A 27,239-nucleotide genomic window follows, 5' to 3' on the forward strand; every position below is an offset into this window, starting at 1 on the left:
ACTGATCAGGCTGCGTGAATTTGAGGTTCTGTAGTTTTAGTTTATTATATTATAAAGAGAATTTTCTCAAAATGTGTGTGGTGAAAGAGGGATGCGTATATCATACTAACTATATTTGTGTGTGTGAGGGGTGGGTGGGTGCACCAAATAAAACCAAACTTGATTCAAACTATCAGTTCAGTCAGTCTTGAGCAGCCAAGACAGGACAGTCAGTCTTAATCTCACGCACAGTCCTGCTGTAGCCTAAAGAATATGAATGCAAAATTCACAGATCAAGGTTCCCAGTAGTACTACAAGAGATAGCAGCAGTCCTCCCATATTGGCAAGTACTGTACTGACAGCTTCAATCAACCAGAATAGCCGTAACACAAAAATTGCAGTGCATCATGATAGGTTTTGGGGATGGAGGTCGCTGAAAAGGAAAATTGTTGTTGGGTGGCTTTTAACTCTTTCTATACTAAGGTACGCTATAGCGTACCTCATGTGCACAACGCTTCGTTACTGTGGTATGCTATAACGTACCGCGAGTTTAAAAATTTGTAGTTCATAGGTTATCAGTTTTGTGCGAAACTAAATGGCATAGCTCTGTTCTACAGTCACCCAAAAGTGCACCTGTACTTTTATTGTGGCTGAAAATGCCTTTGTTTGAGTACAATGACTGGAATACAGTGACTGGAATACCCTCCCTGCTGAGACTGTCCAGTCTCCCTCCTTGGACACCTTCATCCCCAAGGTATCCAGATCACAGTAAACACTGAACCCCTCTGCCTTTTTTTCTCTCAGTGGTACGGCAATTTGCGGGCCTGCGGCTTCACTTAGGTTGCTACAGGGCCTTGGACCTGAAGGCCTGAATGCAGCTCTGCATGCAGTTGCGCCTTTACCATTAGGGCCAAAATTCTTTTCCCTCCTTTATTCTCTTTCCCTCTCCACGCTCTCCTCCCCATATGTCAATAATAGCCGGACTTACAGCTGATGGACATTGCAGGAAGAAGAAGAAGAAGAATACATGCGAGCATACAGTCACCCTTCTGGCTCGCTTGCTCGACAAGATGGCGTCTTTGTCAACTTCGGCAAGTACTGTGGCTCAAAGTCAAATGTAAACTGAATCTATAGTGGATATCCACTGTGCATATGCATTTGCCCATTCAATTGCGACAATTAGGAAGTGTCTATGGTTACAGTGGTAAAATTTCTGTTATATGAGAAACACTCACCCCCTCTTGTCAGTTGTGAAAAACACATTTTTTTCAAAATATGATAATTCAGTCAATAATTGAGTGCTTTGAAACTTTGTGAAATGGTAGTCCAGTCTATTTTTTATATTATCACAAAATTGCACCACTGTATGTAATTGCATTCTTTAAAAAAAAATTATTTATTTATTTTTTAAAGATATTTTTCTTGTAATATAAACAAATGGCCAGTACAGAGAGTATAATGAAAGCAGTCATCCCGCAGTATAGCATGAGTTAAGGCAGGGCTAGATGCTGCTTTTGGTCTGCTGCATTTTTGCTAACACTGAAAAGGATTGCTGGGAGAGATAGTAATCGGGAGGCAGGGCGTATATGGAGTGAAGGGGAAGAGGTCTAAAGGGAGGGAGTAGGTAGGCAGCAGGAAGGAGCATGGTGTGGTGTGGGGATCACAGATCTGTACCAACATACACATTTTCTGAAGTGATGTGAAGGAGGCACAGTTTTCATACATTTGTTTGGAAAATTCATTATAATTTAAATTGTGAAATGTGTAAGAGAGCAGAAGGAAGATCTTATTTACTACATTCATCTGCAATTACTAGAAGTTAGAAACTTCTAGTAAATAAGTTCTTTTTCGTCAGTGTGGTGGCCTGTGATATTACTGAATCTGATTAAGAAGTGAGTGTCCATGGTTTTGAGTCACATATATACCTGGACTAGGATTTTTACAAGACCATAAGTGGTGGTCTTGGTGCTAGTCATTTGGATGGGAAAATAAACTGAGGCCCATGTGCAACATACACTTACCACATGAAACAAGAACCCCAGGCAGGAAAAGGGTTGTCCACGGTAAAAAAAATAAAATTTCTTAACTGAATTTTCTAGTGTGTTTCTGTCGTACATAACACTACTCCCCCCAACCCCCATGAAAAAAAAAGTCAGATACCACATTTGTGGTAATTTCTTTGTATGTGGCCACTATAGCCTTAGGTAAAACAAAATATCTGAATGAGAACAAGAACTTTGTGAACAACAGATGCAATTCTGAGAATATTGTAGCATACCTTTTTATATGTATGAAACACCAAAGAATTTGAGCTATGGAGAATAAAGTGTTGGCTGGAAGTTGAGGAAAAGATGCTGTAGGGTGTTGTGTTATATATATATATAAGTGTATATATCATAATAAGTGATATGCATTAGTGAAAGGCTTTCCGTGAGAACCAGATTTGTACCTGCTTCTCAGACTTACTCATCCTTTAGGAAAGGTCTGTTGTGGCAAATTACCTGTTCCTTTAGTGTGGCCCTGCCATGCCAGGAAGTCTTTGTTTCTTAGTCCCCACCCCCACCCCCCACCCCCCCTTGTACACAAGGTTATATATTTCACTTTAATGTTGACATTTCACAACATCAGTATGATTCAACATTCAGTGAGCAAACGTTTTGGTATATCAATGAATATCTCAAGAATCAACTTGAGAGGTACAAGGGTTATTTATTTATTTTTTTCCAACTGTAAGAAAATGAAACAAAAGCAAAACCAACAAAACTGTCTAATGATTGTGTGTTGTGTGTAAAAAGTGAGTAAGTAACTAATGGACAGATGATATTTGTCCTTCGGATTGGAAGATGACCATGGCTTAAAAAATCAGATGGAAGATTGGTAGCTGTGAGTCCAGAGGTGACTGATGAGGCCAGTCCAGGCCCTGAAGGCTCACCCATATGTGGGACACAGGTCAGTGGATGTTGTCATGGCAGTGGATGCTGCTTGGGCCTTGTGCACAGCACACTTTCATTGTACCTCAGTGATGCACCTGGCTTCAGCTGCATGGGCTCCTGTGGTGATCTTGTTGATGTCGATGCCCAGGTCTTTGAAGGACGCTTTGAGGTAGTTTTTGTAGTGTTTCTTCTGCTCTCCAGCTGAGTGCTTGCCCTGACACAGTTCTCTGTACATCAGTTGCTTAGGCAGTGGACTGTCTGTCATTCTGACCACATGTCCAGCCCACTTGGCATTGGCTTTCAGCAGGAGGGTGTAGACGCTGCAGAGGTCAGCTCGTTCCAGGACTTCTGTGTCGGGGACTTTGTCCTACCACCTGATGTTGAGGAGTCTGCAGAGACAGCTCAGGTGGAAGCAGTTGAGCTGTTTGGCGTGTTTGCTGTAGACAGTCCAGGTCTCGTTGGCGTAAAGGAGGATGGTAAGGACCACTGCACAGAAGACCTTCAGCTTGGTGGTAGCACTGCGTCCTTTTCGCTCCCAGACATTCTCACAAAGTCTCCTAAAGGCCACGCTGGCTTTGGCGATCCTTGACCTCAGCGTCTATGTTCACTGTGCAAGAGAGCATGAGGTAGGTGAAGTTGTCAACTGCCTGGAGGTTCTGCCCCTTCACTGTGATGCACGGCCCCTGGTATGACTTTCCGGGGGCAGGCTGGTATGTAACTTCGGTCTTTTTGGTGCTGATAGTGAGACTGAAGTTGTTGCAGGCTTGTGAAAAGCAATCCATTTCACACTGCATTTTCTGCTGTTTTCTGGAATTGAGTGCACAGTCATCAGCAAGCAAGAAGTCTCTGATGACATTCTCTTTCACCTTTGTAACAGCCTGAAGGCGCCTGAGGTTGAACAATCTCCCGTCAGTCCTGTACCTGACGTGGATTCCTTCTTTGTAGTCACGGAAGGCATCTGTCAGCATGGCAGAGAGTATCATACTGAACAGAGTCGGGGCAAGAACACAGCTTTGTTTGATGCCGTTTTTTACTGGAAGACCTCTGACTTGTTTCTGTCATCCAGAACTTTCACCATCATGCTGTCATGGACCTGCTGTACGATTGCGATGAACTTGCTTGGGCAGCCAAACTTCTGCATGATCTTTCAACAAGCCTTCTCTGCTGACCCCTCCCGAAACCTGGTGTTCCCTTGACCCCCTCCTGGGGGGTCACTACTTTGTCGTGGTCGGGAGGCTTAGTGGCCAGTGATCGAGCGAGCTATGTCGGTGGGGGCATCATTGCTTCTGGGGGTTACTGCTCTAGTCCCAGGTCTTAATTGACAGCCTACATAGCCATTGTAGCTGTTCAGGCTGAATAAGTGGTGGTTTTCGTACTGATGCCCCTGATAGGGCTTCCCATGCCGAACAGGTCATGAGTGAGGCCCAAACTAAAAATGACCCACTGTCCCTTTCGCTATTCTCTATTCGTCTTTTACCGCCTCTTTTCTGTCCTCAGCTCCCCATCAAGCCTTCTTTCCACATTCTTTTTTCTCTGCGGCCTTCTTCAGGCCCGCCGTGTTTTCCATGCGGCGCGACCTGTGATGGAGGGGAATGAGATCCTGGGGATTGAGAGAGCACGCTGCTCTCAAACACATCCTTTGGCTCGGACCTCTCCTAAGACAGGCGGCACACATTGGCCGTGTGTGTCAATCGGCTACCCCTTCGTGGGGCTGGGTCAAGACTGGCAGTTTGGAGGGCTAATGAGGATAACCCCCGTAGTGCTCGGTTCTCTGTCCCCGGGAGCTGGGCATGATCGGGGGGGGGGGGGGGGAGACCGCATTGGAACTAAACTGTTAGTCGTATATCCCTCCCGAAACCTGGAGGGGTCAAGCTGGTGTTCCCTTGACCCTGGCCCCTAAGTTGGACCCCATGGTGGGTAGGTAAGGGAGAGTGAATTTACAATTATTAAAACCATGGCTCCAACCAAATACACCCCCCTAAACTTGGGAAAAGGAGGAGACCAGGAACTGACGAATCAGACTCTGATTTGGATGTCGGTGAGACCTCTGGATATTGGGCCGTCGTGGCTTGTGGTGGAGGGCACTGACGATGACAAGCCCTTGTCGGCTCTCAGCCCCTTCGCTATTCAGAAGGGCTGCCAGTGTCTGGCAGGCTCACTGAAATCTGTCAAGAGGCTGAGGAGCGGAGCATTTCTGGTGGAGACAGCGTCATAATGGCAGACACAGCTTCTGCTTAAAGTGACCATTTTTGTGGATAAGGCGGTGAGGGTTTCCCCTCACAAAGTACTGAACTGTTCGAAGGGGTCATCAGATGCCTGGATTTGAGAGAAGCATCTGAAGCAGAGATCAAGAGCGAGCTGTCCTTTCAGGGAGGGACCGACGTTTACAGGGTGACAGTAAGGAAGGGGTCAGACAGAGTCCCGACCAACACATTTTTCTCACCTTCTGCTGCCGCGAATGTCCCCAAGGACATACGAGTTGGATACCTGCAGGTGAACGTAAGTCTGTACGTGCCGTCCCCTCTACGGTGTTCAAGTGCCAGAATTCGGACATGTGCGGGACCGCTGCAAGGAGAAGAGGCGTGTGGCACCTGTTCAAAGGCGGCGCACCAGGGCGAATGCGTCAGTCCAGCCCGTTGTGTGAACTGCGGAGGCGGTCACCCGTCCTCATCAAAGACTGCCCCACCTGGAAAAAAGAAAAGAAATCCAGAAGGTGAAGAACAGAGAAGAAAATGTCATTCTTTGAGGTACATAAACAAGTGGAGGCTACATTGCCTAAGGTGTCCTTACGCTTCTGTCGTCAGACCCAAGATGGTGGACGTTGCGATCCAGACAACGTCCACAGGGACGCAGACGGACAACGTACCTACCTTGGGTGGAGGGGCTGTATCCACCCCTTCCCATCCTGTGCGGTGGTCCTCAGGGGCTGCTGGGGCTGCGGGAGCTGAAAGCCTCGGGCAGAGGCACGGTGTCCACCTCCCTTCCTGCCTCTCGTCTGCCTGCCCCTCGGGCTGGTGGGAGTGGCCAGAAAACCCCCCGTACTCCAAAAACTCAAGGAGGGGAGGGGTTGCGGCCGTCGGCGGGGTTGGGAAGAGCCGAGGCAGAGGAGCAGGGGGTAGCGATGGATTAGGCTGCTGCTTTATTTTTTTAACCTTTCTTATGGCGGACCAGGGGAACTCCGGGGGTTTTAGCCTTTTCCAGGAACCCAGCTGCTTTGTGGGCCCTTTGAAAATGTGGGCTGCGGCGGAAAGGTGGTTTTAAAGGGGTTTAATCCTTTTTAAAAACCCGCCCCCCGGCGGGGGTGCGTGGGGTTGCTCTTTTTATACGTGGGGCCCCTTTTAAAACTTTTTTTGGCCCCCCACGGGGGGGGCAGTAAGGTTAATTTAAAGAAAACCACACGTCTTCGCCTTTTACGCCTGTGTTCGAGGCGGGACCTCATAACCTTGTCGACCACTCCCCCGCCCTTTTCTACTTTGTTGGGCGCTTCAAGGGCCAAACCCCGCCGGGGGGAAGTGAGTTTTAATCACCAGCTTTTTTTGGAAAACTTCTTTGATAGGGCCCTGTGCTGCTAAGACAAGTCACCCATTATTTTCATCTGCCTTTGGAAAGCTCTCTGTTTAGATCTGTTGTGACCCATTTGGTTGGACTACGAGTGGAGAGTCCCAACGATCTGCAGGAGTGACCACTTTCCTGTCGTCCCCGCGACACGGGGGGGAGTGACTCTCTGCCTGACTCCCGAACTATGACAAAGCCGACGGGGGAATTTTACCCAGAGTTAAAAAGAGGGGAGCGCAGCAAAAAACAGTTTTAAAAAGCAGGATCCTGCGACACCTGCACAGATCGTTTTAGATTGTTTCCAAAGCAGAGCCCCATCGCTGCCCCCCAAGCCCCAGATCCCAAAAACGCCCGGGTTTCACGGGGAAATGTCGGGGCCCGAAAGTCTCGGAAGAGAGCGCAAAAACGCACTTTCGGAGACCGTGCTTTTGAACCCATGAACAGCTGAGGGAAAAACCGGGTAGTTTTTTAAAAAAGACCCCAGAAAAAATAGGAGAGATTTTTGTTCTTCCTTTAACCTCCAACACACCCAAAAAAGAAAGTGTGGGGGTTTAAAAAAAAAAATTTAAGGGGAAAAACGTCTGCCCAACTTTTCACCATCTTAAAATCTCAAAATCTGGTCACAAGAAAAAAGCTTGCCAATTTGCTTCCCCCACAACAAACTGAATTCTAGATCTGCCAACAAATCTGCTCGGATTTCCCAAAAAAAAAAACCGAAAGAAAAATCCCCCCGCAACTTCTTTTCCCACACACAGAAGCTACAAACCCCCTTTCACTATAGATAATTAAAACTGCCCTTCAGAAATGCATGGTTCCCCCCAGGAAAGGACGAGGGGCCTTTTTAAACTTTAAACATCTTCCCGAAAACCCTTCTGGGCACCCTGTCAAAAATTTACAACCCATCGGATCACAGGGTTTTTTTCCCCCCCTCCTGGCGGAAAGCCCTCATAATCCCAAACCAAACCCGGGGAAAAAACCCCTCGAAAACCCCCCCCAACTACCGCCCAAAAGCACTGACCGTCATTCAAACTGATGGGGGAAAATGGCAACGGTAACGATGTGGAAACTAGGCCCCACGGCCTTTTGCGAAAAAACAGTGTGGTTTTCCCCAAGCACGCTCTACCTTGACCGTCTGGGTTTTTCTGGGAAAAACCCGTAAGAAATGCCTTTTGTAAATAAAACCCTGTGGTGCCCAAATTTTTTGACTTAGAGAAAACTTTCGATACCACCTGGAAAATTTTAAACCTCTCGGACCCACAAGCTCTGCTTTTGAGGACACCTGCCCCAGTTCATCCACAATTTTTGCAAGCCCGACAATTCCCCGGTGAGGGCAGCCCCCCCTGTTGGACATTTACGGGAAAGGGGCTGGGTGTCCCGCAAAGGAGCATTCGTTGCCGGCTCCTTTAGCATCAAAATTTAAAGCATCGTTCATCGGGTTAGAAGGGGTCGGACAGCTCGCTGTTTGTGGACGATTTCGGGTTGTATCAACGGGGGGCTGTATGCCCGCATCCACGTGGCTTCGCTCTGCGTGGACAAAATTTTCCCGTGTTGGGCGAGGAAATGGTTCACTTTTTTTTGTCCCCCAAAAATGAGTGTATTCATTTTCATAATTTTTTTCCAGCACCGGGCCCTGAAAACCTCTGGGAAAATCCACCTCCCGGAGTTTAAGGAAGCCAAAATTTTTAAGGGTTGTTTTTGATCAAAGTGAATTCCCTCAGCCCTTAAACACTGAAAAAGCTTGCCCCAAAAAACCCTGAACTCATCTGAGTTTTGGCACACACGGATGGGGGGGCTGATAAGAGAACTCTCTTTCACCCTACAGAGCCCCGGTTTGGTCCAAAGGTTACGGAGTGAGTAAGTGCCAACCAACCATCTTACCTAAACTGCGGACCCCTTTTCCCCCCCCAAGGGCTCCGTCTCAGCTTAGGTCATTTTGCACCACCCCCCGTGCACGCCTGTTGCAAGGCGGGGGAAACCCCCTCTCTCCAACCCCAGACTGAAGTTTACCCTAATTTTTTTACTTGAAACTGTTTTTAACCCCACAACTTCTATTCAAAAACCCTTTTCCCCAAAAAATTTAAAACAAACCCCAAAACTGGGATCCCTCCCCTTTTCCCGCTTTAGCCGCAAAGAAAAATGCCGATCTGGATGTTGGTGGGCACTCAAATTTTTCCAAGTTCCCCGGCCCCTCCATGGACCTTTAGACACCGAGGGCCGATTTTATCTGGCCTCGTCCATAAAGATCCCCCTTTCACTGGCCTACAAAACTTACTTTTTGAACTCTGCCACAAATTTCCCACTTTCCCAAAAAATTTTCATGACGGGCCAAATCAGAGGACGGGTGCTGCATTGCTTCTTTCCCCCCCTTTCCCCACCACCCTCAACAAACACATTCCTGTCTGACACTCAGTGTCACGCGGAAAATGACCCCACGGTTGGCGGGAAAAAAAGGTTCTCTCTTCGAAAAAAAAGAATTCATGATCTTTTTCCAAATCCTTGCAAATAGGAGGCGATCGCCGCAGGAATATCATCATCCCAAAAATGGGGGAAAATTTTCGAACTTTTTCTCTGAACGAAGAAAATTGATTTTTGTTGGCCTGGTTTCCCGGACTGTTGGCTTTTGTGGTAATGAAATGGGAGACCGCGGCCAAGAACGCTGTAAAAAAAGAATTTTCCAGATCCTTTTTACCTACCAGACTGAAGCAGAAGGAACACTTATTTAAGGATCTTTGGGAAAAGGAGTGGAACACCCAGATGGACAACAAGCTCTTCCAGATCCTCCCAAACCTAAAAGAGACCCTCCCTTTTGGGGGGAAGAACAAAAGATCTGTGCGTGCAGACTGCTCGGGGCACACCTTTTTTTTTCTCATTCTTTTTGTTTTTAAAAGGGGAAGAGGCCCCTCGATGTATTCCCTGTGATGAGCCTCTGACTGTGAAACACGTGCTCCTTGACTGTTGGGATCTGCCATGACGTTAGACACAGACCATCTACACAGGCGTTTCTTTGAAGACCTTGTTTCGTGATGTCCCTCCGTGGGCGCTGATGGACTTCTTGAAAGAAGTGAAACATTTTGAATCAGATTTGAAGGTTTTAAACTGTGGAAGTTTTGTTTTTTCTAAACTTTGAGTGGAAAGTTTGAAGTGGTGAATCGTTTTAATTGTTTGTTTTTTTACCCTTGTAGTAGTTATTAACGTGGCGATAGCCTTGAGATGGCCTTAGTGGTCGGCGAGGCTCTAAGCATCATAATTTCATTTCATTTCATTTCATCAACTCCAAAGGACACTCCGAGTCTCTTAAGCAGGATGGCAATGATTCAGAGTATCAAAAGCCGCACTCACGACAAGCAGAGCAAGTACTGAAACAAGTCTCATCAGCCCTGCAAGCAGACCATTGAGAACACAGAGGACAGCAGTCTACTGTGGAATTTTCTGTAGGCGGACTGAAATGTTTCCAGAAGAATATTATAAGAGATGGTTTTGCAGTTGAGTCGTGACAACGTTCTCAATAATTTTAGATATGAAGGGAAGGATGGAAATAGGAAAGAAATTCTTCAACTCATTGGGGTCAAGGCCGGTTTTCTTAAGGAGTGGTGTGACAATGGCCTGCTTGAATGGATGGTTGACAATTTGATGATCAGATGCAAAAGGCTATCTAGACACTGCTTAGTAAGGGATGTTTGGATGGGGTCAAGACAACAAGACATGGTAGGTGATTCCATAATGAGGTTATGGAGTTTTCCTCATTCACAGGCTGGAACTGGAACAGTTCAGGGCCATCATAGCAAGAGAAGGTGGGTACAGGATTCAGGAGTCCAGATTATTGTGAATCTGCTTGACCTTGTCTGAGAAAAAGTCACAGTAACAATCAGGTTGATCAGATTTGGGGATGATGGTGGGGAGAGGAGTTAAGAAAATCTGGTGCATAGTGAGCTGGTAGGCCTTCCAGCAGCTCTTGGCATTCCTCTGCCTGCGCCTGGCAGCCCGCATCCCCTCGTGTGGTGAAGAAACATAAACAATACACGAAAATCAGTCATTCAACATGTATACTTAAAAAGAAATAAATGGTTAGATGTCAACCTGGGACAAACCATGCTTGCAATCAATAAGCACAGAAGACAACTACAGAAACCCTTAAAGGTCATTCAGAGTAAATCAACACAGATCATCACAGCCATCCACGTGGAATTATAATCACAGTTAAAGAATAAGCAAAAACTAGTGTACTAAAAGTAGACATAGATATATAAGAACAACAGAAGTGTGCATAAAAAGAGGAAGTAATACTTATATATAGCACTCTATTCAGAAAGCTGCTGCAGTTGTTTAACCCTCTTGTATTCAGATTCTCTGAGGCCAAACTCCCCTAGATTTCGGATTCTTTTGGTGAGTTTAGCCTCAAAATGGGTATGTATTGTTCACACTTCACCACAACCAAGAATAAACCTCAAGAGTCATGAAATTCGGCAGGTATGGTCATGAGGCTTTGTTCTGTCATGTGAGCGAGATTATGTGTGTCTAGATGTGAAAGGTCGTGTCTTTGTCACCAAAATGTCACCAAATATGTCACATGCGATGGTGACAATTCTAATACAGCACACCAACATGCATTTATTCCATGCACATGCATGTTAGTGTTGTGAAATGAAGCTGCGGCCTACCTGAGATGATCTGTCTCCTGTCTGCCAGTACAGTCCCCACAGGTAATCCCAAGAATGTCACACAACTAGTGTCAATTGTCACAACTGAAGAGTTACTGGAGATAATTTCAAGCACAGTTCCATGTTGCTCCTATGTCACTGTTCTAAGCACTTTGTACAGATCTGTTTATATATGCACACAATGTTTTACTGTACAGTAAGGATAGTGAGTAGAGTGTCACTGCTAAGTGTCACAGAGTCACCAAAACTACAGGTAAGCACACACACACACATAAACAAAAACAAGCTAGCTTGTCCTAATGTTGAGGCACATTCTGTCCATGGTAATCATGGAAACAGTCATTCCTGTGGAAGCAGAGAGGTACCTGGCAGAAAGAACACATATACGATGTTTCTACCCCTCGTCCATTTGCTGTCCTGCGACCGTCTTTGATGCACTGCCAACAGACCCTACATCTCCCTGTGATCTTTTCTAACTTGTGATGGTCGATGCTGGCCAAGGCAATGGGGGCATCTGGCACTGCTTTGCTGCACCCTGCTTTGCGCTTCCTGGAGGTGAATCCTGTGCGAAGTTGTTCTGCAATGTCAGCGCGAAACATCAAGTGGTCATAGGTCTTGTTCACTGGGGCATGAAGTGACACTTCCCAGGTGAGGTAGGCCTGGACAATGCACAAGTTGACCAGAGAATGGAAAATGTAGCGCCACCATTTCTTGTTCTGATGACCAACAGGGTAGTAGGCGCGATACTGGACTTGTCAACGCCACCCATGTACTTGTTGTAGCTGGCGATGACTTTCGGCGTCACTTTGTCCTCCGCTGTCATCATACCTGGTGGCTGGTTGGTGCTGAGAAGGTAGATCTGACGGTTGTCTTTGTAGACTGTGGCCATCAGCGAGCCTTTCTGCATCTGCAGCAATTTTCCCTTCTCTTTCAATTTGGCAGTCTTGACCTCCTCTGGTAACCCCCTGTGGTTGACGTTGACAGTGGCACAGGCATATGTCCCATTTTGGGCCAGGTGTGTCATCAAGGGGACACTGGTGAAAAAATGATCAAAATACAGGTGCCTGTTTTGATGGTAGAAAGGTGATGCCAACATGTGAACGACTTCATGCCCAAGACTGATGGTGGTGTCTCTGCGACTTGCACGGCTGGTGTAAATATCAAATGCAACGCAGTACCCTGTCCTGGCGTCACACATCTCCCACACCTTGATGCCCCATTTGGTTGGCTTGGCTGGCATGTACTGCTTGAAAAATATCCGACCCTTGTACCCAATCATTGCCTCATCAGTACTTAGTTCACGACCTGGATGGTAGTTGGTCCAGAACAAAGGAAGAATCATGTTGATGAAATTTCTCACCTTGTACAAGGGGTCATAGTCGGGGTGATCACGTGCAGGTGTGTTAGATGTGTCGCGCAGATGAAAGTACTGGTTGATTTTGAAAAACCGTGTTTTGGGCATGACACTGCTGATCCAGTTATTCCTGAAGCGAGGGTCGGTTGACCAGTAGCACCACAAACGTGGCAGACGATTGATCCCCATCATGATCAGCACAGAGAGATAGGCCCGCATTTCGTCAAGTGTTGTTTCGAACCATAGGGGGTCAGGTGTGCCCCAGGCTGCATGTTTTTGTTGGGCATACCTGTTGGTCTCTTCTGCTGCAACTTGAAAAAATGTGATGGGTATAAACAAAAAAAAATAATCCAGAGGGGTGGCAGTGCTTGGCAGTGAATGTGCAGGGCCTGTCGGCTGCTGGAATGTGGCCACGTTGGTAGGCTGAGTAGCCGGTCGCCACGTGGTTTGCAGAGCGGCAAGTGGCACATTGTCCTCGGGATCACTTTCACCACTTTCTTCTCCTTGATCGGAACCTAAATGCACATCAGAATCTTCTTCTAATTCTTCACACTCTTCATTCGCATCATATTTCGACACTTCTTCTAATATAAGACCTAATTCCTCCGCTGAATAATCCTCGAACTCACTGCTGCATGCAGATGACGCCATTGTGAAAACGGGTAAGTTTCATTCACAACTCTCCACACGCAGTTTCCCTCCTTTCTTTGTGAATGGTAGTGGTGCTAGCATCCAAAAATAGCGATGCCAGATTATTGGACTATAGTAGGGAACTTTCCACCAACTTTTAGTGCCTGTTGAGCATAGTCACGGTGTCAGCACATGATGGAAAAGTACCACACACACGCTGCCGGCGCCGGACACTTTGAGGCGCTGCGCGTGCACGAGCAGTGCCGGCTCCTACCGTTATCAGAAGGAAAGGGTTAACATTAGAAAACACAACACATTATTTCAAAGTTAAATATACACACCAAAATGTACCTGGCAACTATACACACACATAAACAATACATTCATACATAAATGGGTGAGAGAGAGAGAGAGAGAGAGAGTGTGTGTGTGTGTGTGTGTGTGTGTGTGTGTGTGCAGAGAGGGGGTGAGAGATTGAAAAAATGAAAGTAAGATAGACAGTGTATGTTTGTGTGTGAGCCGGGTCAGCCCTATGTACCCCTTGGTCTGTGTTCTCCCAGATTTTCTCTCAGTCAGGTCAAAGTTCAGCCAGGTCTATATTCCCTCAGGTCTATGTTCCCCCAAAGTTATGCTTTCTGGCTCTGTTCCCCCTGGTCTGTTACCCAAGGTCTGGAACCACTGCTGACCACTATATCTTATGCAATCACAGTACGTTATCACAGTTTTTGACCACTGGTTACCACTGACCAGTGCTGACCACCACTGACCACTCACCATCTCTGGCCACAGCTGACCACTGGCTCCACTGACCACTGCTAACCAAGACTGACCATGGACCACTGTTGATCACTATTGACCACTGACTATGCTGACCACCAATGGCCACTGGTCACCACTAACCACCATTGACCACTAATGACCACTGACCGCAACGAACACTGCTGACCACTACTACCGACTGCTGACCACTATTGACCACCGCTGACCACTGCTGACCACTACTACCGACCGCTGACCACTATTGACCACCGCTGACCACTAGTCACCACTACTGACCACTATGGACCGCTGACCACCACTGACTACTACTACTACTGACCACTGACTACTACTGACCACTATTGACCGCTGACCACTACTGACTACCGACCATGACTGACCACTGATCTCTACTGATGACTACTGACTGCTGACAACCCAAAACCACTAACCACTACTGACCATTGGTCACTGCTGAACATTATAGCCACTGACCACTGCTGACCTGACCATTGCTGATCACTAACTACCATTGGTCACTGACCACTGCTGACCACCACTGACCACTGCTGACCACCACTGACCACTGAACATGGTTGAACTGGGGGAATATAGGCCTGGGGAAAATGGAGACCTTGGAAACATATGGCTGGGGGAATATAGACCTGGGGAGATATAGATATGCTCCCGAACTTGCAAATACACTTTTTCATCATGGAACCCCTGCCCTACCCCTGGACACTGGAATATAGACCTGAGGGCGACATAGACATGCTCATGAGTGAGCTTAGATAAAGAAAATAAAGTCATGAACTGTCAGTGAAGAAAATGATGACAACAAATCAGCAGTTACTAAATAAATGCTGAAATCAACTGACATGTCGTTGATCAGCGACAGTTCAGCAGAGGTCTGTTAAACAATTTGTCGCCAGTCTGCAGAATTGTCACAGTTAACTGAGCTCCACCAAAATTCCCCCCCCCCCCCCCCCCCACACACACATTCCTTACAAAAAATAAAATAAAAACCGCAAAAGTGCCAGTGCTCTCATTTCTGACAGCTCTAGCTATCCTATTCTTCAGAAATAAATGGAATAATAACAACAGCTACAAAAGTACAACAAATGATAATAATAATTAATAATGATGATGATAGTGGAGTGATGGCCTAGAGGTAATGCGTCCGCCAAGGAAGCGAGAGAATCTTGAGCACACCGGTTCGAATCACAGTACAGTCACCAGTATTTTCTCCCCCTCCACTAGACCTTGAGTGGTAGTTTGAAGTCATTTGGATGAGACAATGGGCGCAATAGCCAAGTGGTTAAAACGTTGGACTTTAAATCTTAAGGTCCGGGGTTTAAATCTCAGTTATGGCGCCTGGTGGGAAAGGGGTGGAGATTTTTCCAAACTCCTAGGTCAACATATGGGCAGACCTGCTAGTGCCTGAACCCCCTTCATGTGTATACATATGCAGAAGATCAAATACGTATGGTAAAGATCCAGTAATCCATGTCAGCGTTCGGTGGGTTATGGAAACAAGAATATACCCAGCATGCACACCCTCAAAAGCGGAGTATGGCTACCTTCATGGCGTGGTAAACATGGTCATACATGTAAAAGCCCACTCGTGTACATATGAGTGAATGTGGGAGTTCCAGCCCACGAACGAAGAAGATTTGGATGAGACGATAAATGGAGGTACTGTAAAGTTCGGTCTATTGAGCGCACTGGTATATAAGCCGCACCCACTAAATTTATGAAAAAATTTAACTTCCTACATACATAAGCCACACTGGCTTATAAGCCACACTTATTTCCGGTACCAGAACACATACTGATACTACAGAAAAGCTGTCAATACTGTTGAAAATATGAAACAAACACAAGCGGGAACAACACAAAGAAAAGCAAGCGAAAATACTGCTAGGAGCACAAAAAAATAAAAAATGAACACAACGAAAATAATATCCATAATTTAGGGATAGTCACATTTATTCAACGTCATCCTGCTCACTGAATACACTGAAATCTTCGTCTTCAGTGTCCGAGTTGAAGAGAACCAGCACAGCTTCATCCGTTATCTTGTCACTGACTTCAGACTTGCTGTGTGCAGCATGCACTTAGCGCACGTAAAAGAAACCTCGGCAACAAAAGGGTTGCCCCTGGCAAAATTCAGTAGAAAAATCACTATGATAGGAAAAACAAGAAGAAAAAAAAATACTGCAGGCAGGAAAAAAAAAAAAAGGGTGGTGCTCTCAGTCAAGCAACGTACTCTCCCTGGGAAGAGCAGCCCGAATTTCACACAGAGAAATCTGTTGTGACAAAAACGAGTAATGCAGTACAATACAATACAATACAATACAATAATAATAATTATAAAAATACAATAATAGTGATGATAATGACAATACCTTCCATCCACAAGGTATACACCTTCCCACCCAAGTATACAATTGAAAATGAAATGAATAATAAGATACCTTGATGAAACAGCCAGCAGTAACACAAATGATAAACTATTATTAATAAATGAATAATAAAACAAATAAAATTGAATAGCCCTAGACCTGTACACTTTACTGTTATTTCTAAAGTTTGTTTAGGATCTTTCTTTGGGATCTCCCGCTGCGTTACCTCAGGGTAGGTTCACATGCTTTTCCAGAAACCCAATTTTGCAATGTCTTTGTGTATTATTTGAATGTTGCAGGCAAAGTTGAAGGCATCACTGTCATGGATCCTGACCAAAGCCTATGGAACTGACATACCTGTGCAATTGAAAAACCCCTTTTATCAAAATTCCAAGGTTGGTGTTCATAGAGATATGAGAAACAGCTGCTTTCTACTCTTTCCCCCCCTATTTCACAGCGTCAGAGATCAGGTGGGAGTGGGTGAGATAGGAATGGTTAGTTTCCTGACTGCCAAACTTAACAACTGACAGAAACTTACAACCTGCTTTGGCGACATGGCACACATTTGGGAGGATAAGGGTTCAAACTTCATCAAATATAATATCATTGCAGGGTTTATTAGCCCATGTCTAGCTCCAGACCAGAGTTGAGTGTGCAATGGGCTCAAATACTGAAACGGGGAAGATTGGGACTACAAAGTAGTGTCATTCATTTCTCAGAAAGTAAGATTGAGAGAACCTTGTGTTTTTTTTATATGTTATGTCTTGGCTATATTGTTGACAATCAATAATAATGATAAGACTTCAGAACAAACGAGATAGTTTCATGTGTTTTGCCAGAGGTATGTACTACATATTAACAAAGATAAAACAAAATTATTGATCTTAACAAAAACAGACCCAGACATTTCACTTTATTCAAATTTGGACAAAGCAATCTGGGTACAATTGACATACAAATATCTTGGTGTACATTTTTATAAAATAGAAAATTTCAAGAAGCACAGCAGGACCATCTTGGAAGACAAGCTAAAAGCAATATAATGTCTATAGAGGCAGAACATTCAAGTGGTCAAGAGGACAGTCCAAAGGCAGAACATTTTAGTAGATACTGCACTACTTTTATATGACACTTTGATGAATCCAATATATGTGTGTGGTTCTAAAGTATGGTTTATTTATATCTGCATATGTGAATACAATCATTTTGAAATGGTTTTACATTCAAAAGTGTTTTTAAGAAGGTGATCCTGATGACATCAAAGAAGCTTTCTACGAGAAGCTCAGCCGCACCATTTGAGCGGTAGACCGAAAGGACAGGCTGATCATCCTTGGGGATTTCAATACCCGCGTCGGCGTGGACTTCCTCATGGCCAAAAGTCCTAGGACAGCACGGCACTGGCAAGTGCAACTCAATCGGACTGCTTTCGCTTTCGTTCTGCGCACAGCATGGACTGACCATCAGCAACACCCAATTCCAACAAGCGGACAAGTACAAGAATACATGGATGCACTCCCACTCCAAGCAATGACACATGCTGGACTATGTGATTGTTCGGCAGAGGGACAGAGTTGATGTTTCCATTACACGCTGCATGAGAGGAGCAGTCTGTTGGTCAGACCGTCGCCTGGTACGCAGCAAGATGAACATCAGACTTGCACACAAGCTCCAACCAGCCAGGCAGAAACCCCCTAGGAAGCTGAACATCCACCGCTTCCCTATCATCAAGGATGTGCTGCAGCAGTAAATCCAAGCAGCTCTCCAAGACATTCCTGCATCTACTGATGTAGAGAAGGTATGGATCACCTTTAGAGATGCTGTGTACACAGCAGCAGCTGAGACACTCAGCTTTGTACAGAGGAGCCACAAAGACTGGTTTGATGAGAACGACTCTGGAATCTCCAAGCTCCTGAACACACTGCATATACGGCATCAGGATCACATTTCTGATAAAGACTGCCAGAGGAAGGAGAACCAGTTCTTGCAAACCAAGCAACTCATACAGAAGAGGCTGGTTGAGATGAAGAACACCTGGTGGAAGAGAAAGTCTGAAGAGCTTCAGTCCGCTGCTGATGCTCACGACATGAAGACCTTCCATGATGGTCTCCGCGCTGTGTATGGGCAGAGAGTCACAGGATCAACCCCTGTCTGAACCTTGGACCAGACCACCCTCCTGACAGACAAGAAAGACATTCTTGCCCGCTGGGCAGAGCACTTCAACGCCCTTCTCAACAGGGACTCATCCGTATCTGACAAGGCAATTGCCGCCCTCCCACAGCTACCAGTCACTGACTCGCTAGCTGCCCCTCCCACCAAGGCTGAGACCCAGAAGACCCTGAAGCTGACAATGTCAGGAAAAGCACCAGGAGCGGATGGAATCCAGGCCGACATCTACAAGTATGGAGGCGAGGTGCTGACAGATAAGCTGACCGTCCTGTTCCAATCTATCTGGGAGAGAGGGGAGGTCCCCCAGGATTTCAAGGATGCTTCAGTTGTCCACATTTACAAACGGAAGGGAGACAAAACATCCTGCGATAACCACCGTGGAATCTCTCTCCTCTGCATCACCAGCAAGATCTTCGCCTGCATCATACTGAACAGACTGGTTGACCATGTCTCCAACACAGTCATCCCTGAAGCACAGTGCGGCTTCTGTTCAGGCAGGGGAACATGTGACATGGTGTTTGCCGTACGCCAGATGCAAGAGAAGTGCTGTGAGCAGAACAAGGAGCTCCACATGGTCTTTGTAGACCGGACTAAGGCCTTCAACACTTGCATGCTTCGACCATGCCAGGTCCAGGGTGTTTGAGGCGCTGTTGAGAGAGTTCCTCTTCGCTGATGACTGCGCACTTGCTGCACACCCCCATGAGGACATGCAGTTCATTATGGACAGGTTCTCAACCTGCTGCCGGCGCTTTGGACTCACCATCAGTCTAAGCAAGACCGAGTCCATGTACCAACCAGCTAGCTCACAGAATGCTAGTGCCTCCCCCCATCTTCAGTCAAGATCGATGACACAGAGATAAGTCAGTCGACAAGTTTTGCTACCTGGGCAGCACCCTATGCAGCAACGTAGCCCTTGATACAGAAGTGACGATGCGCATCGCCAAGGCCACCTCCACCTTTGGCAGACTCAACAACAGGATGTGGAACAACAAAGGCATCAGGCTCAGCACCAAGATGAAAACCTACAGAGCTGTTGTGCTGACCACCTTGTTGTACTGCTGTGAAACATGGATGATGTATCGCTGTCACATTCAACAACTTGAGCAGTTTCACCAGAGATGCCTACGAAAGATCCTTGGCATAAATTGGCAAGACAGGGTCCTAGAGAGGAGCAGCCTGCCCAGCATCGAAAGCCTGCTGATACAGTGCCAGCTATGCTGGACAGGACACGCTGTCTGCATGACAGACAGCAGGATCCCGAAGATCCTTTTGTATGGCCAGCTGAAGGAAGGCCACCATGAACTTGGAAGACCCTGCAAGCGCTTCAAGGACACCTTGAAGACCAACCTCAAAGCCTGTGACATAGAAATCGCTTCCTGGGAAACTGATGCCCAGATAAGCCTGCCTGCTTACTCATCTGTCGGACCGACGGGAGACTCCATCGAATGTTCTCCTTTTAACTGTCTTGTAAACCTGTTTTGACGGCAAATACGGAAAAAAGTCCCAAATTTTGTTGTCTTTCATATTGTGCTCATATAGTTACATCAATACAGAATTTGTATCAACTTCTTTGTGGTGAGTTGATGTTGAAGTCTTTGGTTATGACAGATTAATTTATTCTGGCTCTATGACTAAATGATTATTGTTGTCAGTTGGTGGCATAGATGGTGATTTCTTGCTTTGTTGACACCAGTTAAATGATCATTAACAGCACAGATTTTCCTGGTGTATGTCTTCATAGCATCCTTACAGTGATAATTATACCGTGGATTGCCAGCTCTCGGACAGCAATGTAGGATGTAGCTGTATATGAGAATGGGGCAATTGGGGTGACTGTTGTTGAGGGTAATGTCATTGACATCGCTTAGTGTTTGGGCAGCAGAATAATGAAGAATGAACTCTACATTATTAACATATATATACCAATTCATAATCAGTCCAGAACAGTAACATTTTAGGTTACCACCTGGCAAAATCTTTTGACAAATGCAAAGTGTTTAGTCTTTTAGCTAGACCATGTTAGTGTTATTGTGTGTTGAAATGACAGATACATAACTGATGAATTTTGAAGTGTAAGGTATTAGAATATCTGCAGTGTTGTGCAACACCTTACACTTATGGGTATTTGCAATACTCTTTCTTTTACCGAGCTTTGTATGACATTGAATGAGAAAGGGAAAAACTTTCCACATGTCTAAGGGCATGAGAGAGGAATGCATGAGAGGATAGCCTTGGTCCAGCCCCTCCTGCGTTACCTCAGGGTGGTGGCTAGTTTTGGTGTCATGCTCCTCTTGGCCAAAATTTCATGGCAACTCTGTCATAAGACATCTTGCTATTAGTCCACTGTCTGCAAACCAATTAAATGCTGCAGCTTAGTACTCATTCACAGTGGCCACCATTCCTAAGATGAGTACATTATTGTGTTGCTCTGTTTTTGCCAACCTTTTATGCATTAGAAATATTATTATTTTCTTGCATGTTTGTTGTTTGATACAGCTTTTGGGGATGTTTTATCGTCAGAATTCATATCATTTACATCGTGTCACATGCACAGTGTGGGGAAAAAAGTGAGAAGACTTTGTAAAGGCTATCTGACTTAGAAAATTCACTTTCAGCCACACTGAGCACAGACAACAGTACATGCAAGTGCAGCAACACTCAATAATTATTATTCAGATCGTCTTAATTCTAAACAATTTCATACACATTCTACCCTTTATGCATATGCCACATACTCTCATACCAATCCTCACATGCACACAATAATCACTAAGCTAAATATATCAAAGTGCCCAAGAAAACAATGCTGGTTCAAAACCCACGTTAAAGGAATAGAAAATGAGCTCACCCAGCTCACCCCAAGTGACAGCCAGTGGCATCTAAATACCTGCTCACAGCACTCAGTCATGTGGCTTCTAAAGGCCTACTCACCCCTCTCAGTCTTTAGGCCACACACCCACTAAGACTGCAACATTGTACAAACTGCTGTACATTGTACAAACTTTAATCTCAAGCACTGTCAACATCAGTTACAGTTACCTCCAGCCTCACAAAAATTCCATAACAAAAGCTTGGCCTAAAGGGATTTCTGACACAAGAATTCTGTGTATAGATTTTATAATTCACAGTATACATGCCATCCATGCAGGTCAAAAGAACATCCAAATAGTAAATAAAAATAAACCAATAGGCACTGCAGCACACTCAAAAGTACAGGAGTGCTGACAAATACCTAAATGTTGAATTCCGTCCAGGCTCATTTGAAGCACCACAATTGTCCACTATCATGCCACACATGGCCTAATGACTTCAGACTTATTTCACCAAGTCCGGTTCCTTGTCCTTCCTTTCTAATGGAAGTGTTTCCACATAATAAAAAAAAAGTTAGGTTGAATATTGCCTCACTTGATACCAAAGTCTGCCAAGTGAACACCACCATCCACCTCGGGTTGTAGACCTTGCGTCCTCTGAACATGCCCAGAGTATGCTAGCTGGAGTGGTCGTCCTCTTCAAAGTGGCCAACTGGCATTCCACAGCCAGCGGACATGAAGCCATGCTCAGAGGAAAAAGGTACAAAGGAGAAGAGAGGGAAAAGAAGAAGCTGACCTGAGGTAAACGACAAAGGTTGTCTCTGCCCTGATCAAACTTAATTACTACTGGCAAGGTTTGAAACGGAAATCTCACTTTAAATTTAATGATTTTGATTCACCGCACACTTTTCCAATGGACGATCTCAACACATTGTGCTCTAGCATTTTAAAGTAACACAAATTGTCGTGCAACTCGCAACTTGGTCACTGTGTTGACATAGAAAAGACATGAAAGCCACATGCCAAAATCAAAATTTTCTAAAACATCACTTCTTGACATGAAGTCTAAAATTGTTTATATTGTCCAATTCGTCTTGCTCTTTTTTTTTTAATTATTCCTTTTCAGTTCTTGTGGCCTCGCTGCAATATTTGGGATTGACTTGTCTCGATCGGTATGCATTGCACACCATCCTGTTATTGCCGGACCCATGATATTGGGATAGTGCTCTTTCAGGTGACTGTCTCCAGTCCAAGGGCCCATGGGTTCTCCCGCTGGGATTGGGCTGATATGTCTTTGCAGACGCATTGAAGCGAGATAGCTTGACCTCCTAACACAGTCTGGAAGGGGACTTGGGGAGTTGTGATCTGGCCTGACCCCTAATTAACCCAAGTAGAGGGTGTTTTTTTGAGGGATGTGTCTCTACTGTGCCTAGCGCAGTTGTGCATTTGAAAAAATAAAAAAAGATTAGGTGGGCTGGACATATCCTCGCAATGGTCATTGGTGTCAGCCCTCGATCCTCGGTGCACTGAGGCTCTCAGTGGTGGCACTGTTCTCTTTGTTCCTCCCTCTCATGCTGTCCCCTCCCCCACCTCCCTCAGTAGGGGCGAAACCCATGGCCTTGGGGAGGGCAGCTCTCCTATGCTCACCCAAGGTCAGGTCACCCCAGCATCTCTACGGGAGGGGATATAATGGTTGCATGACTCTCGCCTGTGTATCAGATGACCCCACTGTCCGGCGGGTCTTTTTTGTTGGGGGAGGCCCTGCTATCCGGCTGGTCTCCCCTGCTGTGGGAGTCCCATGTGTGTCAGGCAGTGTCAGGCTGTCGGCCCGCTGGTCTGCCAGCAATCTGACACACAGATGGGACTGGTTACTGGACTTTCAGCCAACCTGGTCAAGTTTTTTTCTTTCCTTTTTTTTTCCCCTTCCTGGAGATTACGTGTCAGTGAGCTTGGGGATGGGCTCACAGGGTGGTTGGCACCTGTGGGTAGATTCCCATATTCTACCCATACAGGGGCATGCCCCTGGTGCACTCTGGGCTGCTGGAAGGGTTGGGGACGATCCCAAGTCCTATCCTTTCACGTCAGGGTGACCTACATGGCTTACAGTTTCCCCTTCTCAGCCGTCAGTTCAGTTGGGAGATCAGTAGGCACTTGTGCCTCCCAGCATGCATGCATCCCCACCTCTTCTCATGAGGTCCTACGTGAGAAGCTTTGGTACCCTCATTTTCAAGCATGGCTGAAACTGTTCTCCCAGAACCCTCTGGCTGGCATCCAAGGATTGATTCCCATACGGAGTTTCAGTCCTGGGCCACACTAGTTTGGGCAGAGGGCCAGGCCCTCTCCTCACTCTGATCTCAGCCCAGCACTGGAGGACTGAGTATTTGTCAATCATGACAACATCCACTTTCAGCAGCACCTCCTTTATGGGTCCTAGCACCTCCTGGACCCCTTGCAACACACGGAAGCCAATAGTTTCTGCTGCCCCTTGGGAGATGACAGGGTGCTTTCACCCCTGGGACACACTGCGCTTAGTAAGAGACCAGCCCTCCCCCGCCCCAACCCCCCCCCCGCCTTTAACTTCCTATGAGCAGCACAAAGTAAAAAGTTCACCCTACGCCTAAAGCAGCACTTACAAGCAGCACACCTGGAACACAAACAACCAACCAAAACCCAGGTCAGGTAAAATCTCAAAATATCCTGACATCACTGACATGAAAGTCCTATACCCTTTCAGCACCTTTCATCACATGTCCACCAGTATGCACTCCTCTCACACATAAATCTAGGTGTGGTAATATAAGCTTCATCAAGTTTACCTGCCACCAACAGTGACATACCATACTGTGCACAAAACACATCACTGACCAGTACAACCCTTTGTTCAACCTCATGTTACCCATCAGTAAAACTGTGTGTTACCACAACCAAACAAATATCCTCTTTGTCTTCACAAAGTGTCCGACTGACACAAGTACAGGTATGGAAATCATTACTTCCAACATATCTCTGGTAACCAGCAATGTGCAACAACATAGCACTGACCCTCAATGCTTTCATTGTTTACTCATTAAGCAACTCACTAATCACATCACAATGTGCTTACCAACTTAGTCCAAACAAAGTAAACTACTGACATATAGCACAACTCCTACACATGTCATTACAGTTACCAACAAGTCAAACTTGTTCCACAGCACTTAGTGTTACCCCCATGTGCACACACACATGAACAATTCTCAACACACACTGACAGTGTGTTAGCCTATAGATCTGTTCATTTCACATTTAACCAACGCGACCTACTTGTTAGCCTATAGATCTGTTCATTTCACATTTAACCAACACCACCTACTATCTACACAATAAGTAATGCATCAAAGTACATCAAACCCACCTTAGGTGTTAGCAAAACCAAACTACTCTTCACACCTGCTACACATGTACTATCTCCATGGATTCTCATCTTTCAGGGCTTTCATTGTTTCCACAGTCAGTCAACACTGACAGTACACTGACATATCAGTGCACTACCCTTATTGTGTGCCAAGACACTACACCATTTGAATCAAGCATAAGAGCAAAATCTCTGTAACAAAATAGCAGAGGGGGGACTCGAAAGATACAGGCCAGTACTTCCCTCACTTAGTGGCTAGATTTCACACATTAACCCCTTTTCTTTCCACAAGCCACAAGATCAATTTAAACTAGCTGTTCACTGACACAAAACATAGTTTCCCAACACAACTAAGTTATCAACATAACATAAAACCATTACAAGACATGTACTCACAGCCCATCAAGGATTTCCCTGCACTTCACATTGCCAACCAGTCAGCCTGTGTCAGTTTTCATTTCTTCTGGGAGACAGCTGAGAACAGGCTGTGCTGACTGGTTTTATTCCTTCCCACAACATACTATGCATACTAATGCAAGCTACAACACTCACTTCTCCAACTAGTCGAACTGAAGAAACCAATCTTGGCTTGTCCTAGTGACGCTATGTGAATGACTTGACAGATTCACTGCTTAATCCCGATTAGTCCAATTCAACAGATTGATCTGATTCGCTACAGTTCAAAACCTGTTTCTACACACATTCTGTGACAAGTCCAACATACTGCGTCACAAAGAGAGGGAAGAGGGGTGGGGTGGGGGGGACAACTTGAAAGACCGACCGCCTTAATGGGTGGCCCGACATGCTGATACTAGCATGTTTCGAACACACTGACATCTATTTCAGCATGGAGATTGCAGCAGACATCACATAACCGCAGGTGTTCCTACAGCTGGAGCGGGTGAGCGCAGACTCACTGAACAAAGACAGCCAACTAGGGAGTGGGGGTGCGGGAGGGTGGAAGGAGGGAGGGTGGCACGTTGATGGTGTAACCTCAAAGACTGGACTTTGGACCGTGCAGGAAGGGATGGGGAGGGAAGGGGACAGGGTGTGGGTGGTGGGGGTGATGCTGCTGGCACACTATAACACCGAAAACAGTATGGAGTTTATAAAGCACTTAGAGCTTGGTCTCAGACCAAGGGTAGGCACTGCATAACTATCCATATCAAATCAAATGAAATCAAATGCTGCCAAGGGTGGAGGGACCTCCATGGCTGCCAGCGCCTACCTTATGGGCACCTGTATTTCCATGGGAAAGGATACTGCACGTGTGACCCTTGCCTCTGCATCAGGCAATGGCACCCATGCGCATCAGGTTATCTGTTAGCCCTTGGGCCCGACACCCAAGTCAGACTGGACCTCACTCATACTTGGCCACCTTTCTCCCTTGCAGGAGGTCCAGGTGCCAGGGACTCTTGAGGATGGCCACATGGGGTGACTGGCACCTGCAGGTGGATTCATCTTTTCCCCATACACGTGTCCATGGTCACTAGCGCCTCCCTCTTGGGACCGACCGCTTCTGGGTCCCCCTATCCAGGTCGGAGAACCTTGCTATTCACTCTCCCCCCTGCTCCCCCCAACCTCCACCCCTCCCAACTCCCCCATCCCTATTAAAAAAAACAACTTTTAAAACCCGTCAATCCTGCTGAAAGATGAACCAAGCACATATGGTTCACTTTCTAAACATCTCATGAGGCACAAAGTGACAAGGTCTGGTACCCACCCTCTTAGGCGTATCTGAACCTACAATCCAGGCGCTCTATGCCCACAGTAGGCAGGAAGGGGATAATCGGCCAGCATCTTACCAGCCTTTGGATTGGCTCACTCTTCTTCCCACTGGGCTGCACACCCAAAACAGGAGACCCCCTTGGGTGTGTCCATGTGTGAAGGGACCTTCCCCACTATGTACTGTAAAGAATATCTTAACCACTGTTATCTGAAGAGCAGGAGAATACAGACGGTGATTCCTCCCCTCTCCATGGTGACAGGTTGAGTCTGTAGTGACTGAAAGTTACCTCCCATGAATTTATTTTTAGGCAATTGACGAAAACAATTCTCCATAGAAACATAATGCAGTCATTTCGCTGCACTGTTTTATACTGAATTCAGCACATTGCAGCTGTGGTAGTGCATAATAACAAACACTACATTAGTGACCCCGATGATGAAACATCTAAGATATTTCAAGAAATGTAAGCTGAAGAAAACATTCTCGCTGATTAAATGACACTCTACTTTATGATACTTTCATTCAATTGTACTTTCATTCACTCACAATTGTCTGTCTGTTTCTCTATAAATGGACAATATCTATGCATGCATGACTTTAGTATTGAATTAGTGTTTGCATTTGTGTTTTAATTGCTCTAGTGTATTTTCTGTTTGTGTGGCTGTTTGTCCGTTTCTCTCACCTTTCACTCCCTACTGGTTATTTACTATGTTGCTGATATACACAATGAAGGAGAGTCAAGAAAAAGGTAACTGCTGCCACGTACCGACAAGAGCACTTTCAGTGATATATGTAAATGAATACATTAGTGAATTATAACCGTAAATACATTGTAAAAATAACCAGGTACACAAAATCTAAGAATAA

The 27,239-nt window shown here is 45.8% G+C and overlaps 1 protein-coding gene across 1 annotated transcript in view; it reads left to right on the plus strand.

The window, feature by feature from the left end:
* Positions 1-27,239, plus strand: part of LOC143290761 (calmodulin-regulated spectrin-associated protein 1-like) — a 155,313-nt gene that overhangs the window by 21,829 nt on the left and 106,245 nt on the right. The window contains exon 3 of the mRNA XM_076600273.1: positions 16,573-16,668. Coding sequence (XP_076456388.1) covers positions 16,573-16,668 — 96 coding nt within the window. The remainder of the gene's footprint in view (positions 1-16,572; positions 16,669-27,239) is intronic.

The sequence above is a fragment of the Babylonia areolata genome, chromosome 16 (assembly GCF_041734735.1).
Source record: "Babylonia areolata isolate BAREFJ2019XMU chromosome 16, ASM4173473v1, whole genome shotgun sequence".
NCBI classification, from domain to species: Eukaryota; Metazoa; Mollusca; class Gastropoda; order Neogastropoda; family Buccinidae; genus Babylonia; species Babylonia areolata.